At 49.7% G+C, this 16,144-nt stretch overlaps 2 protein-coding genes across 3 annotated transcripts in view; one reads left to right on the top strand and one right to left on the bottom strand.

The window, feature by feature from the left end:
* Positions 1–1,010, top strand: part of MAP3K15 (mitogen-activated protein kinase kinase kinase 15) — a 79,769-nt gene extending 78,759 nt beyond the window's left edge. The window contains exons 26-28 of the mRNA XM_041002608.1: positions 182–282; positions 355–431; positions 941–1,010. Coding sequence (XP_040858542.1) covers positions 182–282; positions 355–431; positions 941–1,010 — 248 coding nt within the window. The remainder of the gene's footprint in view (positions 1–181; positions 283–354; positions 432–940) is intronic.
* A 537-nt stretch (positions 1,011–1,547) lies between these two features.
* Positions 1,548–15,880, bottom strand: PDHA1 (pyruvate dehydrogenase E1 subunit alpha 1). Of its 2 annotated transcripts, XM_040997717.1 has the most exons (11): positions 15,727–15,880; positions 9,763–9,822; positions 9,071–9,244; positions 8,231–8,357; positions 6,397–6,488; positions 5,640–5,732; positions 4,932–5,087; positions 4,716–4,787; positions 3,216–3,283; positions 2,192–2,300; positions 1,548–1,853 (listed from the first exon to the last, which is right to left on the bottom strand). In XM_040997717.1, exons 1-11 carry the CDS (start codon positions 15,781–15,783, stop codon positions 1,689–1,691), a joined length of 1,173 nt encoding a protein of 390 aa, XP_040853651.1. In that variant the 5' UTR covers positions 15,784–15,880; the 3' UTR covers positions 1,548–1,688. The 2 variants fall into 2 exon arrangements, with proteins under 2 accessions (XP_040853651.1, XP_040853660.1); XM_040997726.1 differs by lacking the exon at positions 5,640–5,732.
* Between the last annotated feature and the right edge of the window lie 264 nt (positions 15,881–16,144).

Below are 16,144 nucleotides of genomic sequence, written 5' to 3'. Positions count from 1 at the left end.
AGCACTTTAAAGGGATAGTGAAGGTACGTGGAGTAAGAGCACAGGAGCTCTCGGAGTGCAGGGCTGGCTCAGAGTTCATCCCCCATCGCCTTTGCCTTCTGGTCTTTTGCTTAACCTCTTACTTGCTTTGGAAGTGTTAGTTTTTAGACACTAATGTACAACAAATTTCAATTTATCACAGCTCCTGCCGAGGACCCTGGGCCCTCTCAAGGGCAGAGGACACAAATGAATCTCTTAGAATGGTTGAAGCAGCAAGGAGCGGATGCAAGCCTCATTGAAAAGGTGCCTTCCTTGCCAAAAGCTTGCACCTGTGTTGCAGCTCAAGCGTTCTTACGTGGCTGCTCTTTGTTTCAGATTGTCGAGGAAGGCTACGCGCTGTCTGCAATTCCTAATAACATCACTAAGGAGGAGCTGAGCCATCTCTACCAGCGGTAAGAGCCACGGGATGTTCCCCTCACCAGGGGACTGTGCCCTTGAGGGTCTCAATGGCCACCTTCCCTCACTTTGTTGCCAGGGAGGCAAGGCAGGACCTGTAAGCAGGCAGCCATGGCCTGCATGTCATCTGTATGCAGCAATGAAGAGTTAGGACCAACCTGCTAAACCACTGCGTGTGACACCTCCCCCAGTTGTTCGGGTAGCAGGGGCCTGGGCACCCTGACTTCTCTGGCCAGTCCTGCTCTTGTGGATACTTGGGGAGTGAACCAATCTTTTTGAACCTGGATTTTTTTTTTTTAAGCTTTGAAGAGCTTTTAAAAAATGCTGAAAGTGACAGATCTTGCACCCATTGGCTCACTCCCCAAATACCTAAAAAGGGCAGGGATCCCATTTCAGTGACCCCCCTCATCGTGCAACACAGCACCCACCCTTAACAGATTGCTGGTTTTCCACAAACTTTTTGCAGGACTTTGCCGTAAGGCTTGTGCTGGTCTGTCTTTTCTAGGGGTGGTCTCCTGTACCGGTTCTGGAATGCCCTCTCCCAGTATGGAAGCAGGTTTGGTGGGCCTCGCTAAACCGCCAGTACGCCCATGGTGACAGTGAACACGTCGGCTACTTCTGTTATGTGCACACAATACATTAGGAAGATCGTAATATCGTAAAAACCAACAGAACCGTATGTGTTAGTTTTGACAACCTTTGTATGCGTACAGATTCAGTGCCCTGGGAAAGGAGTCACCATGCGTGCTGCAGCACTGGGTGGCGAAGGATTGGTGTTTAATAGCCTGGGAGTCGCTGTTTTGGTGAAGTGTTAGACTGGCTCCTATGTATAAGCAATGTGCCTTGTAGCCGATGTGAATGGATTAAACTGTCACCTGGCTGTTAATTTCATTTGCAAGTGGAGTTGTCTTCCTTCCCCTCTGCTGCTGACACTGCTTGTCTCGGGACCAGGACAGCTGACAAGCAGGCTGGGCTCTGCTGCTTGTGAGTACACCTGCAAGGGCACGCGTCTCCCTGCCCGCAAGGCAGTGCTCCTTTGACTAACTAGAGAGGATTTGCTGGAAGTATAAAAGAGGGGGAAAGGTTAATGTCTGCATTGCCACAAGCTGCACGCAGTTACTCTCCCTTTAATCTACATACCGTGTAGTTTCACTGAAAGCTCACAGGGATTTTCATTCCTCAAAGTTGAGAACATGCAGAGGGGGGGCTCCATACCTTTGCCGATGGCACAGCCCTCCCTTCGCTATCTCTTGTTAACTGACTGATTTAAACTTAATCCACTGATTGGCCCCGCGCACTTCGAAAGGGGGATTGCTGCTGTAGATGTGGTAGCCTAGCTCCTCCAGAGGCGGCTCGGGGTCAGCTGTGGCAAACTGCGCGGCGTCCTCAATTTCCTTCCTCACTTCGACGTCGATTTCCTAGAAGTCAGATTCCAGGAGAAAAGATTTCAATACAAAGCAGCTCAGGTAGCAACTTGTTCTTCCCAGAGCCAGCAGCCAGTGCAACTAGCTGTCCCACTACTAACCATGGAGGACCAACTTCAACACGTACAGACAGGAACACATATCCTCCTAGGAGCTACTCTGCAGTTAAAAACCCACAGTATCTTCTTAGAAAGGGATGCCTCTGCTCTTCTCGGTCCCAGGACCCAACATAATAGCCTTGTAGACATTCAGCATGAATTAATGCACCACCATGTCAAATGCTGGGGGTGGAAACAGACAGCTCAAACTGGAGCCAAGCGAGGGGACTGTACCTTTAATTCTTCAACACTGGCCAGATTGCTGTTGACCATTCTATCCTTGAGAAGCATGATGGGGTCGCTCTTACTTCTGACTTCCTGGATCTCTTCTCGTGTGCGGTAACTGGGGAGAGGGAAACGGGCAGAGAGCAGAATACACACGTGTCCGAGATGACCGCAGCCTGGGGATTTTACTGTGGTGCCTGAAAATTCGACAGGAATCTGCCTGGATTTAAAACTTGTTGGCTTTGCAACATACATGACTGATGCTTCCAAGTATCTCATAGCTCTATAGCTGCTTGGGTCTCAGAACAAGCTACGCTGCCAGTTCCCAAGGCTCCTCCAGGGCGCTACACCAGGGGCCATGGAACTGCTCGAACAATGGCCCTCATAGACTGAGGCATCTCCTTTTCTCCCTTCCCACTCCAAAGCAGCAGTGCCAGCATACCCGGGGATTCCAGGCTCTCCACTGTGACACTGGCAGCCTTTCCCCGTGGCGCCCAGTGACGCCAACAGCGCATCTTCCCATAGAGTTCATAGGAGGCTCGTTCATGTCCACTGTTATCACACTGGAGGTGGCAGATCACACATTTCCCACATCATCCCAGTATAGCCTGGATTTTTGGATATTTGGGTATGGAATGGGCCCCCTGTGCCAGTTAACCTTGCTTTTTTTTTTTAATCTCCTGGCACCTTCCCCATATCCTGATCACCTTTGGGAGGATTTTGTGCCATTTGCTCAGTGCCCCCAAAGGCACTACACTATACTGTTACATGAGTCTCATTTCTTTATGCAACCAAGTGACTTAAAGCTTTCTTTTATTACTCTAGAGTGGAGGAATTTCCACAATGCATTTCATGTTGGAAGCAATTTCTTTAAGTGGCACTGCTTTCAGACTAACACTTAATGCCAACAAACCAATTTGGCAAGTGAAGCGAACTGGTGCCTGGCTTTAGAAGCCAATGTTGAGATGCTTTACTGCGGCAGCATTCAAAGCCCACCTAAGCTGGTACACCCTCTCCACTTCCCCAGGCATACCTCACCCCAGGATCACTCATACTGTGTCCGTGATAACGGTAAGTCTGCAGCTCCATCAGGATGGGTCCCTAAAACAGAACCGAGGGGCAGTCAGGTAAGAGGACAGCATGTCAGCAGTGCCAGGCCCCAGCACAGACCTTTCCAGCATGATGTATTCTCACATCTGTAGTCAGCTAAGTCGGCAGGAATCATTCAGCTGGTTAATTTCTATCTTTTCATTTCAGGCTCCTATGGCACATTTCATTCTCGCATTTAGTAGAAGTGTAAACTGCTAATAGCTCATTTTGAAAGAAAAAGGCATCAGCCTCTTGCCCACTTCACACATGGTTCCAGGGCTCTGGCAGCTAGTGCTGCTGCAACCAAGTTCTGATAGAAACAAAGCTAGCAGGTGCTTAGCACCTCAGAGATGAGGGTCACAGGGAGTCTTGCCAGGTCGGCAGCCTGCTCATCCTAGCCCACTTCTGGGAAGAAGAAAGGACTGGGCATGGGAGGAGCTGGCTCTAAGCGCTTGGGTTCAATCCTGGCTAAGAGATAACTTAGCCATGTACCTCAGTTTCTTCATCTGTAAAATGGTCCAAACAATTACCCCTAAACTCAAAACCTAATCAACCCATCATTGTCCGTTGTTCCTCTGGGCATCTGGAAACACTAGGGGCAGGGTGCACTGGCCAGGGGTTTTCCAGGCCCTTGTGTAACTGCAGCTTTGGTCCTGCTGGGAGAGTAAACATGCTACAAGCCACTTGGCGTTTTCACCCAGGGTTGGCTCCTCCGCCTTTACAGCAGTTACAAGAGGTGACGGCAGTGCCCAGGGCCCAGCTTCTCGGCCTTGAGTCCCAGTGTGGAAGCGCAGCCCACTGCAGCAAGCCTGTCTTCACTCATTTTCTCCTGACCTCACTCCAACCACCCTAAGCCTATCAGCATTGCCAGCCACATCCCACTGGCATCGTGAGATGAGGGCACCTGCCTGGCTCCTCCCTCAGATAACTGCGGGCGTGCTCTCTATGCTATGCAAGCCTGATGTGGGCAGAACACCTCCTGAACCTCCAGCAGCACTAAATGCTCTTTGCAGGCCATTCTCTCTGCTGCCCTTCCCACACCGTCAAACAGTCCTGAGCCCTTGCTTTCAACGTCTATGTGTAACACAAAGCCACTAAATGCCTGTGACACGGCCTAGTTCTATGCTGAGCACTGTGAAAAGACTCCCAGTCGCTCAGTGCAAGGGTTTGGGAGCGAATTACAACGATGACCTAAACCAGAAGGGGAGAGGCCAGGCAAGCACTGGAGAGCCACCTGCAGACAGAAGCACAAGCCGGCTCCCAGGAGCAGTGCCACGAAGACCGTGGTGTTCATGGGGACCCTTGTCACCCTACTGGCCCCTGCTTCTCTCCTCTACACCTCAATAGCAGCTACCCCTGGTCAGCCATGGCAGCAAGTGGGACACTGCCTTTCTTGAGTGACAGTGTCTTCAGAAATTCCCACCCAGGGACCTGACACTCTTACCTTTCCCGATCTACAGTAGGCTGCCGCAAACTTTGTTGCCTCTCGGACACAGAGGATATCCATTCCGTCTACCTAATAAGCAACAAGGACAGAGCATAACCACAACTGGCCCCGACCGTTTTACTTTGATGCAACCTGTTCATCCATAGAAAAACGGAAGTGTTTTCTGTTGAGACAGTCACAGGTGTGCCCGCGGAGCATGACGGGAGGCCTCACCCTCAGCCCGGGGATGAAGTCGCCTCTCTTGTAGTAATCGGTGCTGGCCGCGGCTCTCTCAACAGACGTCCCCATCCCGTAGCGGTTGTTCTCACAGATGAAAATGCAAGGTAACTTCCACAAAGCCGCCATATTGTAGGCTTCAAATATCTGACCCTGAAAGCACAAGAGTCTCAAGTAGTTTAATTTTGTTCAGTTCTCCAGACTTATCCGCCACAGCTGTTGCTTTACCTGACATTTCTAGAGCATTCATTCAGGACAGGAAACGCTGCCACAGCCCTGCCTTCGGCGGGGGAGGCATGGCACAAGGGAAGGCTGAGCCACCGGGGCCCCACCAGAGAACAGAGTTCACTGAAGAGATGACGTGCGAATGTCCGGCTACTGAGTGCTACACCTGAGTGTAAATCGTGCAGCTCAGGCTCTGCACGGCTGGCGGGCGCCAGTGGCAGACAGCACTGCGTGCCTGGCTTCACAGCACCACCCGTGGGACTGGCAGTGACTGCAACGGTGGCAGGGGAAGCCGGAAACCAACAATGAAGGCTCAGGCACCATCCTAGGAATCTGACCTGGGCACCAAGACAACTGGTTTGCAATGAGTTCTAAACATGATGTTTAAAACTGCAGTTAAAAAATCCTGCTGTTTTCACATAAGCTTCTAAAGTGGTAGCATCACTTAACTATGAGTATCAGAGTGAGCCCCATTCTCACCTGGTTAGCAGCGCCGTCGCCGTATAAAGTCAGACAGACCTCATCTTTTCCATTATACTTACAGGCCAGAGCAATCCCAGCTCCCAGTGGCACCTGACATGAATGACAATCAAAAAAGGCACCTCAGACATCCATGTGAGCTATGCGTGCTCAAGATCATACCTCCTGACCGGGACAGACAGAATGTGCCTGCCGCCATCAGCCCCCACGCCAGCCCCTCTCACCCCAGTGCCGGTAGTTTTAGCAGTGAAGTGAGGTAAATGCTATATTCTACTATATCCACTGAGCATGCTTCCCCCTAGACTCAACTCCTCAGCTACAAAGTGTCAAAACAAATACCCCCAGACCCAGGGTTTTAGAGACAAAACACTTATTAAATCAACCTGAAAGCAAACCAAACAACCTGGGTACAGTTTTCTGTTGCTAGTTTTGCGCATTTGCCATTGACTGACTGACTAGAGAGTCCCCAGTGAGCGGCCGCATGTCACTAGCAGGACTTGAGGCTCCTCAGCTCCTCCCTCCGCCTGACCTGCACAGCAGTGCGAGCAGCACCCGGCAGCCACGCACCGACACAAACAGAAAGGTGAAGGGACCGATCCATGCCGGAGGTTCCTGCTTGCATATCACACACAACTTCCCAGAGGAAAATACTGAACCCACCATACAACTCTAAGAGTTCAAATCAGGCATGAGGCAACAGGTGCTGAAAAGCAACACCCTGCAGGAACCGCAGCCCCAGGCCCAGCTCCGTGCCTACCTGAGCGCCAACAATGCCGTTGCCCCCATAGAAGTTCCTCGCGTACATGTGCATCGAGCCTCCTTTCCCTTTAGCACAGCCGCCTCTGCGTCCTGGCATGTGGGAAAAAGCACACACACCCCGGGTCACACTTAGGCCTATCAACAGAACTCAGGCCAATCAGCCTTCTTGTTGGGCAGCCATCCCTCTTTGCAAACATGCTGCCCCTCGTCCCGCACCTCCCTGCAAAGGATGCTCTGATGAGCCCCCGCCGGGCCCTCCTGCCCTCAGCACTTGGCTTGCCTTTGCATGCTAGTGTACTGTCCTGCCATCGGCATTTTTGTTTGGTTTTAGGTGGCAAACATCTTCTGACTCCTGTACTGTTAACAGTTCAAGAGTCAAGAAGGGGCTGGCGTGATAGCATAGTAGTTTAGTCCTTGCTTTGCACACCCGGGATCCCATATGGGTGGCCAGTTCTAATCCTGGCAGCCCCGCTTCCTGGCCAGCTCCCACCTTGTGGCTGGGAAAGCAGTCAAGGATGGCCCAAAGCTTTGGTATCCTGCACTTGTGTGGGAGACCCGGAAGAAGCTGCTGGCTCCTGGCTTCAGATTGGCTCGCTCCAGCTGTTGCAGCCACTGAAGGAGTGAATCAGCAGACAGAAGATCTTCCTCTCTGTCTCTCCTCCTCTCTGTATATCTGACTTTCCAATAAAAATAAATAAATCTCAAGATGGAACCAACCCAGCAATTGCAACCACCAGCTGAACGGGGAGACCGACTATGCCAGGTCCTGTACTTGCTAGTACATATAGGACTCTGGTCTGGGAACACCTCAACGTTTCTTTGGGGATCCCCTCAACCGAAATGGCGGACTTAGAACCTTAACAAAGAGGGGACGGAAGATAGAACAGGTCAGTAAACCACCACAGCTATACGTTGGCAGCGAAACACTGGACAAAAGGAGACTCCATGATGGACAATGTCAAGCAGTAGATTATTCAACAGCCTCATTGTGCCTGGAGTGGCGAGATTGGCAGCAATGCAAAACTGGTGAACTACTGGGACCACTTGAGCAAGGATCTCGGAGCATGCCCTACATCCGGGACCTGGGGCGGGTGAGACACTGGGTGGGGCTTCTCCTCAATATTCCCTTTAGCCCTTGTAACTTTTTACCCCAATTAACAATGTAAAGATTGCCAAAATATAATTAAAATAAATAAATAAATCTTTAAGAAAAAATGTGTCAAGAGAGACAAAGGAAAAAGGGAGTGTTATGTAGATTCCGAGACGACACAGCATGGAGGGTTGAGTCCCATCCACTGCAAGACTTCCGTCAGCATGCTCGAGCGATGGGATCTACACTGAGGATGTGCACAGCACCACGGCAAAGCAGGCTAACCTGCTGCCTGTGACTCTGGCCTGTGGATGCCAGTTCTACTGTTAGTGTTGATGGGAAAGCAGCAGCACTGCCCAAGTGCTTGGGCCTTGCTACCATGTCAGATCCACATGGAGTTCTAGCTGCAGGGCTTTCGCTTGGCCATAGACTGGCTAGTGTGGCCACTTGGGAAATGAGCCAATAGATGGGAAAATTTCTGTCTCTGCGTGACAAATAAAACAGATCTCCAAACACACACACCCTATTTGGTGTCAGAGCACCAACTTCCAAAACTGCCAGAGAAGTGGGATGACTATACAAAATGGTCGATTGCTGTAAAAGCACAACAGAGCTACCAGAGCAGCAAAGGGGGTATTTCCAAACTCAGTTTCCATAAGATGCTAGCTTCTGGGAGTACATAACGGAAGATGTCTGACAACCCAATCAGCTCATTTCCCCTTCCCATAAAGCGAGAGCAAACCTGTAAGTTCCGTGAGAATCTCTCGGACAGAAAGGCCACGCGTGAAGGTGAAGCCATGAGCCCGGTAGGCTGTGATGAGGTGGTCTGTGGGGTTTATGCCAGCCTCCAGGCCCACGCAGCAAGCTTCCTGCATGACATGGAGAAACCGTGAGGCAACACAATACACAACTCTAAGAGGTTTCCAAGCCTGATTCCAAACATCCCTGCTAGAACTTGCCACTAATAACCCCAAAGCACCTAGTTTTCTCCCAAAAACGCAATGGTGGGTAAAGCTCTCCTTCAGCCTGGACTGATTTAAACACAAAAACTCTGGAACAGATGTCAACATTAAACTATTGAGAGGAGGTCACCAAAAAAGCAAACCCTCGAGATCGTCTCCTGGACGTGTCTGGGACACTAGCATTAGGCCAGAGCCCTGGTGTCCCCACCGCAGCGCGTCACTGGTGCTGTTGCCCTTCTCCGTGTTTGATGCATTTGGCCTTTTTCATTTATTTCTTCTACCTGGCTGACTCCTGCAAGCATCTGAATTGGTAACCTTCCACCCAGATCTACAAAAACAAACCCAAGCAGTTCTTTCTTTGGAAGGTGAATATGGTCCAGGATTGCAATGACAGGAAGTTTCAAAATAGTCTACTTTTTAGACCAGGTGTGAGAAATTTAGCAGTGTTCTAAATTCAGTAGCCTAAACTTCACACAGGTTATTGGCATTCGAACTTATATTCTAAAAAGATGAGCCTCAAACACTTGACACATAAAGTAGGGTAAAAAATTTTAAAAATCAATAAACGGATCACACTTAACTACCTAAATCACAGAGCTATGCAACAAATGCACACTCACCTGACCGTCATACAAGTGACAAAAACCACGAATGATCTTCTGCTTGTACAGCTGGTCTGCCTTGAGCTCCATCCGGCGCACGGTCTGCATCATCCTGTAGTACTTGAGCCCATCCTCCCTGGTGAGCACAGCGGTGACAGGGGGGCCCTCTTCCAGCCGGTGAAGGTCACATTTCTACAATGCAGTGAGGGCGGGCAGTCAGCTTCCGGTTACCATGCAGCTGACCCCGCGGACTCAGATCTGACTCCACTGCAAGTGACAACAAACTCTGGCAAGCACAGGGCGTAGCCAGAGCTGCTTTTGACGCTCCCGACTCGGTAACCCTACAGACCCCACGGTGTGGAGCAGGGCGGGAAATCATTTTGGGTTGATTTTTGCTGAAAATGTCTAGAAGCCAACCGAGTTACAGGTGGAAAGGCAAATTTCCAAGACCAATCTAACAATGTTCATGTTCAATTGTTTCAATTTTGTAGGTTTTTTCTCTTTAGGCTCCTCCCTGTCCCCACAAACACCAGCAACATGCTAAGAAATAAAATATTCTTAATTTTTGATAAACAACTCTGAAGCTTCAAGTTAGGACACATTTGGAAGAAAATAAAAACATCAAAAGGTCGATTCCAAGCACACACACACATAAAAAACCTTATCATTGTGTATCTGTGGAACAGCAGTTACTAATAAACACTTCTTACCTTAATCTCAAATGTAGCATCATTTGCAAAATTACGAGCTGCCACCAGCACTCTGCTTGCCTTGAAAGAAACACACACAAATCAGTACTTTGACAGTTACTGCGGGTCATGGCAACTCGTTATCACGGCGTGCAGCTCACGGCACTTTAATAAACCCCGACGTAATCATGGCCTTTACTTTTATTCTGTTCACAGTGCTGTTATCTTCCTTGTCTTCCAAAACAAATCTATACTTTGGATAATCAAATATAATCACACCTCTATCTGAAGGCAGAGACAAAGGTGGCAGCAACCAAACCCATTCATTCCAATATTTTGTTTTGAGAGGAATCCTCAGGAGAGGAGCTGATGTTGTGGCACATCAGATCAAGCTGCCATCTGCAATAGCAGCATCCCTTATTGAATGCCAGTTTCAGCCCTGGCAACTCTGCTTCCGATCCAGCTTTCTATTAACGTGCCTGGGGAGGCAGCAGGTGATGGCCCAGCAGCATCCATGTGCAAGACCTGGGTGTGATTCCCAGCTTCGGCCTGTCCCAGGCACTTGAGGGGAATGAACCAGCAAACTGAAGAGATCTATTCTTTCTGCCTTTCAAATAAACACATATTTTAAAAAGAATTTGTCATGAGAATATGATGAACGTCATGTCTACCCTGAAAACAGAAATCTCTGCTTTATACTATTCTTAATCATAACCAGTACATTTGAACCAGCTGAAGGTTTACTCTCAATACCACGCTTCACATCAAACCAGAATTTAATCTCTATTTCAGGGCCTAGTGGGTGAAGACACTCCTAGGGATGCCTCGTCACACAGCCAAGTGGGCCCTGGGTCCGCTGCCAACTCTCCCTTCCCCCTCACCCGCACCCTGGCAGGCAGCAGGCCTGACAACCATGCCGGAGACCTGAACCGAGTTCCTGGTTTAGGCCTGGCCCAGCCCTAGCTGGTATGGGCATTACAGGCATGTACCAAGGGAACCAGTGGGTGAGAACTGTCTTATAAACAATTAAAACATGTGGCTCCTACTCCAGGCAAACTTTTCTATGAAACATAACCATAAACCAAAATGCTTTAACCAAGATGACATTAGAAACACACACAAAAATTATCTGGACAAACAGAGGCTCAGGTCAACTACAGCCACCAGTGGATTCTGGAGAGATTTCATCATGCTTGGGGGAGCGAAATTCAGTAATTCAAAGCTGAACTATCAAAACCTCTTGAGCAGGCCCCTTGGAGCGTGCCCCACATCCGGGACCTGGGGTGGTATCCGGTGACTGTCTTCAATCCCAGGCTAAAGAGGCATTTGGGAGGCTGAGTGTGGCTTCTCCCCTCATCTTCCCCTTCCCCCAGACACAGAAGGAAAAAAGAATGTGGAAATAATGGTCTTACCCACCTTCCTGTGGCCCTTGACCTTTATCACCCTAATCAACTATGTAAAAGTAATCCAAAAGTTAAAAAAAGAAAAACACAAAAAATATTTAGCGCTCGTAGACTCAGAAATGATGGAGTTGAGCTGGCTGTGTTAGGATTTAAACAGCAAAGATTTATTTTTACCGGAAAGGTAGATTTTATTAAAGAGAGAAGGAGACATAGATCTTCCATCCTCTGGTTCACTCCCCAAGCGACTGCAATGGCTGCAGCTGAGCCAATCTGAAGCCAGGAGTCAGGAGCCTCTTCCAGGTCTCCCACGTGGGTGCAGGGTCCCAAAGCTTTCGGGCCGTCCTCCACTGCTTTCCCAGGCCACAAGCAGGGAGCTGGGTGGGAAGTGGAGCTGCCAGGATTAGAACTGGCGCCCATGTGGGATCCTGGGCATGCAAGATGAGGACTTTAGCTATTAGGCTACCATGCCAGGCCTGGGAGCAATGTTTTAACAGTGTTTCCTTCTTAATGTCTGGATGGCTTCATTGCTGGGAGTAAAAGCTAGGGGAAATCTTTCCCTCTCAGTCTCAACATGGAACAGTGGCTGGGTTCTGAGTAGAGCACAAAAACAACAGCAGTGAGACTGCATATTACTGCAGCCCCTTTCTGCTATGTTTTCATGAAGTGCACCAATTTCTATTCAGAGATTTTACTGTGTATCCATCAGATCGTATAGAAAGCAGGCATGATGTGTAACAATGACCTCACCATCCTACTTCGACTTGATCATGGTGGAGAGTTTAATACGCTTGTAAAGTGCACAAGCCAATAAGCAGAAAACCAACAGCTGCTCATCTCTTCACCCACTGACACATGTGAAATGTCATGCCCCCTCACCCACAATACAGCCAGGGTACTGAAACCAGACATTACCCAACCCTCAGCATCAGTACAAGCCCTGGGATGTTGAGACTGTGCATCTGATGAGCAAGACAGCAACTCAGTGATGCAGAGGCAGGTGGTCCATGCAGAGTGGACAGGCTGGACAAGGGATGACCACCAGCTCAACCTGGGCAACACAAGTTGTCAGACTACTCAGCCAGCACCTCAGATGCATTCGTTCTGGAATTTTCATTATTTTCAACACAAGGCTAATTCAAGCCAAGGAAAAAGAAACCATGGACCAAAGAGGACTACTGTAGTATTATCTGATAAAAGCAATGGATAGACAATGACATGAACAAAGCAGAAAGGTTTAAATACCAGGAATGAATGTTTCAGTTATGTTAGAGGTAGAGGAAGCCTATTAACACATTTCACAATAAGATGGTGGGGTGAGGCAGCAAACAAGATTATGTTTGCCAAGCAGGAAATGAATGTGTTATTTTTGGCAGCTAACGAGTTATTTTAAAATATTTATTGTGAAATAAATTTCCAGATATAACTTAAAAAACTGCCATTTTGGGGTTTTAAAAGTTGAGACCAAACCAGCCAGAAAACAGTAACACAGAAAAGCTCAATTCCTCCTCAACCCTAAAAGTAAACGAATGCAGAATAAGACGGTACTTATACCAAAGAACAGGAAGGGCCACAAAGTCATGGCTGCTGCAGAGCTACTTCCGCTCTCCGCTCGGTGCATCACTGTGAACCTCCAAAGTTAGCAGGACCCCCGAGAGTGGCTGCAAGGGGCAGAGCGCGGAAGCTAGACGCCGTGTCAGGAAGAGAGGACGACAGCTGAGATGCTGTTAAGATTACCATTTCTAAAACTTTCAACTTCTGATACTGAGTCATTCAATCTTTGACAAATAAAAACTTCTAATTTCCTAACCACATGACAAGAATTCAACTAAAAAGGGGGGGGGGAACATTTCAAAAATTCCAGATTTCACAGGTGGCAATTAGAGATCTCACCTATTAGATATTAAGCCAAAAGAATACAATGGAGTCGAGCTCTCACAAGAAAGGAGCCTCACCGGGTGGGTGCTGTGGCACAGCGGGTCAGGCTGAAGCTGGTGACTGACATCCGCTTCAGAGCACCACTTCAAGTCTTGGCTATTCCCACTGATTCAGCTCCCTGCTGAAGAGCCTGCACTGGCCCGAGGCTGGACACGGTGCTCAGGTCGCTCTGCCCCTGCCCCCTCGTGGGAGGCCAGAGGTCAGGATGCAGTTGGGGCTCTCAGGTTCCCACTCGGCCCCTCCCTGGCACTTGTGGCCACTTGAGGAGTGACACAGCAGCTGGCATTGCTCTCTCCGTTACTCTGGCTTTCAAAGGACTAAAGAGTTTTTTTTAAAGTTACAACAAATAAAAACAGTAGGACAAAACAGGATTTTAAAAATGCAATTCAGTTTCTATAAAACAGGAACTTTGAAAACGATCTACTTCATTTGAAAATAAAATTATTAACTTAAAATTCCTTTCAAAGATTCATACCAAACACAATGTCATGATGCAATGGCAATCTTTAAGCTTGAAATAAATCATGATCTCTCCCAGGGTTTAAGAGGGAGGAGAAAAAAGAACAGAAAAGGAAAAAAAGAAAACTCAGAGTTTTGGGAGGCAAAATAGGGCGCAGCTGACTTTGAACCAAGTGTCATGCACCACAATCAGGGCGCTTCACCGCTCCCTGCCCCTTCACCTCACCCAGATCTTAACAATTTTGCCTAATTTAGGTGAGCCACTGTTGACTATTTTTAGGATTTTTAAAGGGCTTAGTCACAAGAATAGTTTCACATATGTTAAGAAAAAAAATCTTAATCTATTTTATTATTTACAATTGCAGCTTCCTGTCTATGCACGGTGGGAGGTAGTAGGGACCCCTGCCACCTGCAGGAGACCCAGATTCAGCTTCCGGCTCCTGACTGTCCCTGGCTGTGGCCGTGGCTGTGGCTCTGGCCCAGCTGTGGACATTTGTGGAGGGAACTAGCATTTCGGAGACCCGCCTTGGTCTATTTCACTCTGCCTTTCAAATAAAATCATTTAGGTTGTAAAAAAAAAAAAAATCAACATTTGGTTATTACTCTAGTCTTTAAAACACAAAGAAACTTACAAAATGTTTAAGCATATTTCTGAGCCCCTACCTACTGGTACATCTTTAACAGAGAGAAAGAGAGAGAGAGAGAGAGAGAGAGAGAGAGAGAGAGAGAGAGAGAGAGAATCTCCCCAAAAAAGAGATGACTTAAAGGCAGAAATCCCAGTAAATAAAGATTGGACACTTGACACTTTTGTAGTTCCCAAGCCCAACTGACATTCCTGACGACTCCGAGGGTGGGCTGCTTGCTCTGAAGGTGGGCTGCTCTGAAGGGTTTGCTTCCCTCGAAGCTAAGCTTCCACAACAAAGAAAGCTTCTTCTTGGCTTCACTTCCACTCTGCCCAATGTCAAAGTCAGGAGCAAACCCCAGCCAACTTCTACGGATACCTAAAGCACTGCACGCTGTTGCAAACAGGTGTCTGTTGCTCTGTGCAGCTGAAGCCAATGCGGGGGATTAAATGAGATTAAGCTGAATGATGGCTGTACGGTGCCTGTGTGCGGAAAGCAGCAACGGCACGAGCGCTTAGCCAGCAGGTCAATCCAAGTCCAACTCCAATGCTAATACAGTTTCTGCATAATCAAAGTGTCCCATCATCATGCTAGCACACGGGCTACCTACAGGGGTCCACCTGCTAGCTTTTAACAGCACACTAGAAGCAGCTGCCTCAGTCCTGCGGGAGTTAGCAGAACCGGAATTACCAGTCAACGCTTGCTCCAGTTACACAAAGCAACCCCATCTCACAGTGCCCAGAGGTCAAAATGCCAGAAACTCCGTGACGGGCATCTGTGAAAGCTGAGGCCCCAAATAGCGCAGCTGCCTTTACCCTAAGACCCAGCTGTGTGCGCACTTAAAGGCGCGCGGGATGGGGGGGGGGGAGCAGTTTCCTGTGCGTTCTGCTAGACTGCTGCTCCGACTGCTAAGAAAATGTCACACACTAACGGGAGACAAGCCTTTTTTTTCTGGGAGCCTGCCCAGTCTTAATCCTCAGAGCTCGGGCAATGTACACGAAGCTGGCACCCTGGAAAGGGTTTCGCACGTGTCACTCGCTGAATCCCGACACCCTATGAGCCAGGTGCTCTTGTATGTATTTCGGAAGGACACGGGGGGGGGGGGGAACACGGCGCGAGGACGGGGGAAGAGGGACACACTTGTGCAGTCACAGGGCTGCTGCTTGAGCCCACGCTCCTTACTATATCGCCGGCTACACGTCCTCCCGGCCAAGACAGACCTTAAGTTCAGGAGATGAACTGCGTGGGGTCATGCGAAGGTTTTTGCAAGCCCACTGTCTCCGTCTCTCTAGAGCCTGCTTCCCCAGCACACCTAATCGCCCCGCGCAAGGTTGGGCCCGTGTAGAGCCGAGGAGCAGCGATCGACCTCCGAGCGACCGTGGGAGGGGTTCCCATTGGGGACCAGAGGCCGAATGCGCGTCACACAGGTGCAGCACAAGCCCGTGGAGCCCGCGATCCCTGCTGCATCTTCCTCCCCGCGCCGGCTGCGCGCCCCGAGGCCCGGCCCGCCCTCTGGCCTCCCCCAGCCCCGCTCGCGCTGCACCCCAGGGCGCCGGCCACCTCACCGGCTTCTGGGCAGCGCCAGACAACACGCGGGAGACAGCGGCCAGCATCTTCCTCATGGAGCGCAAGCAGCGGCCACAACGCAACTCCCGGACCAGCCAAAGGCAACAGCTCCAACGACCCCAAGTCTCCTTCAGGCGCCCCTGCAGAAACCACGCCCTCAACGCAGTGTCGCGTGACGCAATCGGAAACGACGTCACGCGCTGCCGCTGGCCAACCAAGCCGGCTCCCAGGGTGTGGCCCATCCCGTTGGAAAGACCCGCGCCCACCCAAAGTGTGTCATGCCACGCAGGGTGGGGCAGCCGGTTTCTGGCGTCACTACGTGGCGGGCGAGGGAAGACTCCAGATCTCAAGGCGCCTGCGTGGGGAAAGTGGGGTTCCCGCTTAGAGCCTTGAGCCTGGATTCTGCGCAGACTAACG

This window comes from Ochotona curzoniae, unplaced genomic scaffold (assembly GCF_017591425.1).
Source record: "Ochotona curzoniae isolate NIBS_2020 unplaced genomic scaffold, NIBS_Ocur_1.0 contig_1274, whole genome shotgun sequence".
Lineage (NCBI taxonomy): Eukaryota > Metazoa > Chordata > Mammalia > Lagomorpha > Ochotonidae > Ochotona > Ochotona curzoniae.
The sequence above is the reverse complement of the archived record's forward strand: the minus strand, read 5'-3'. Positions and strand labels throughout refer to the sequence as shown.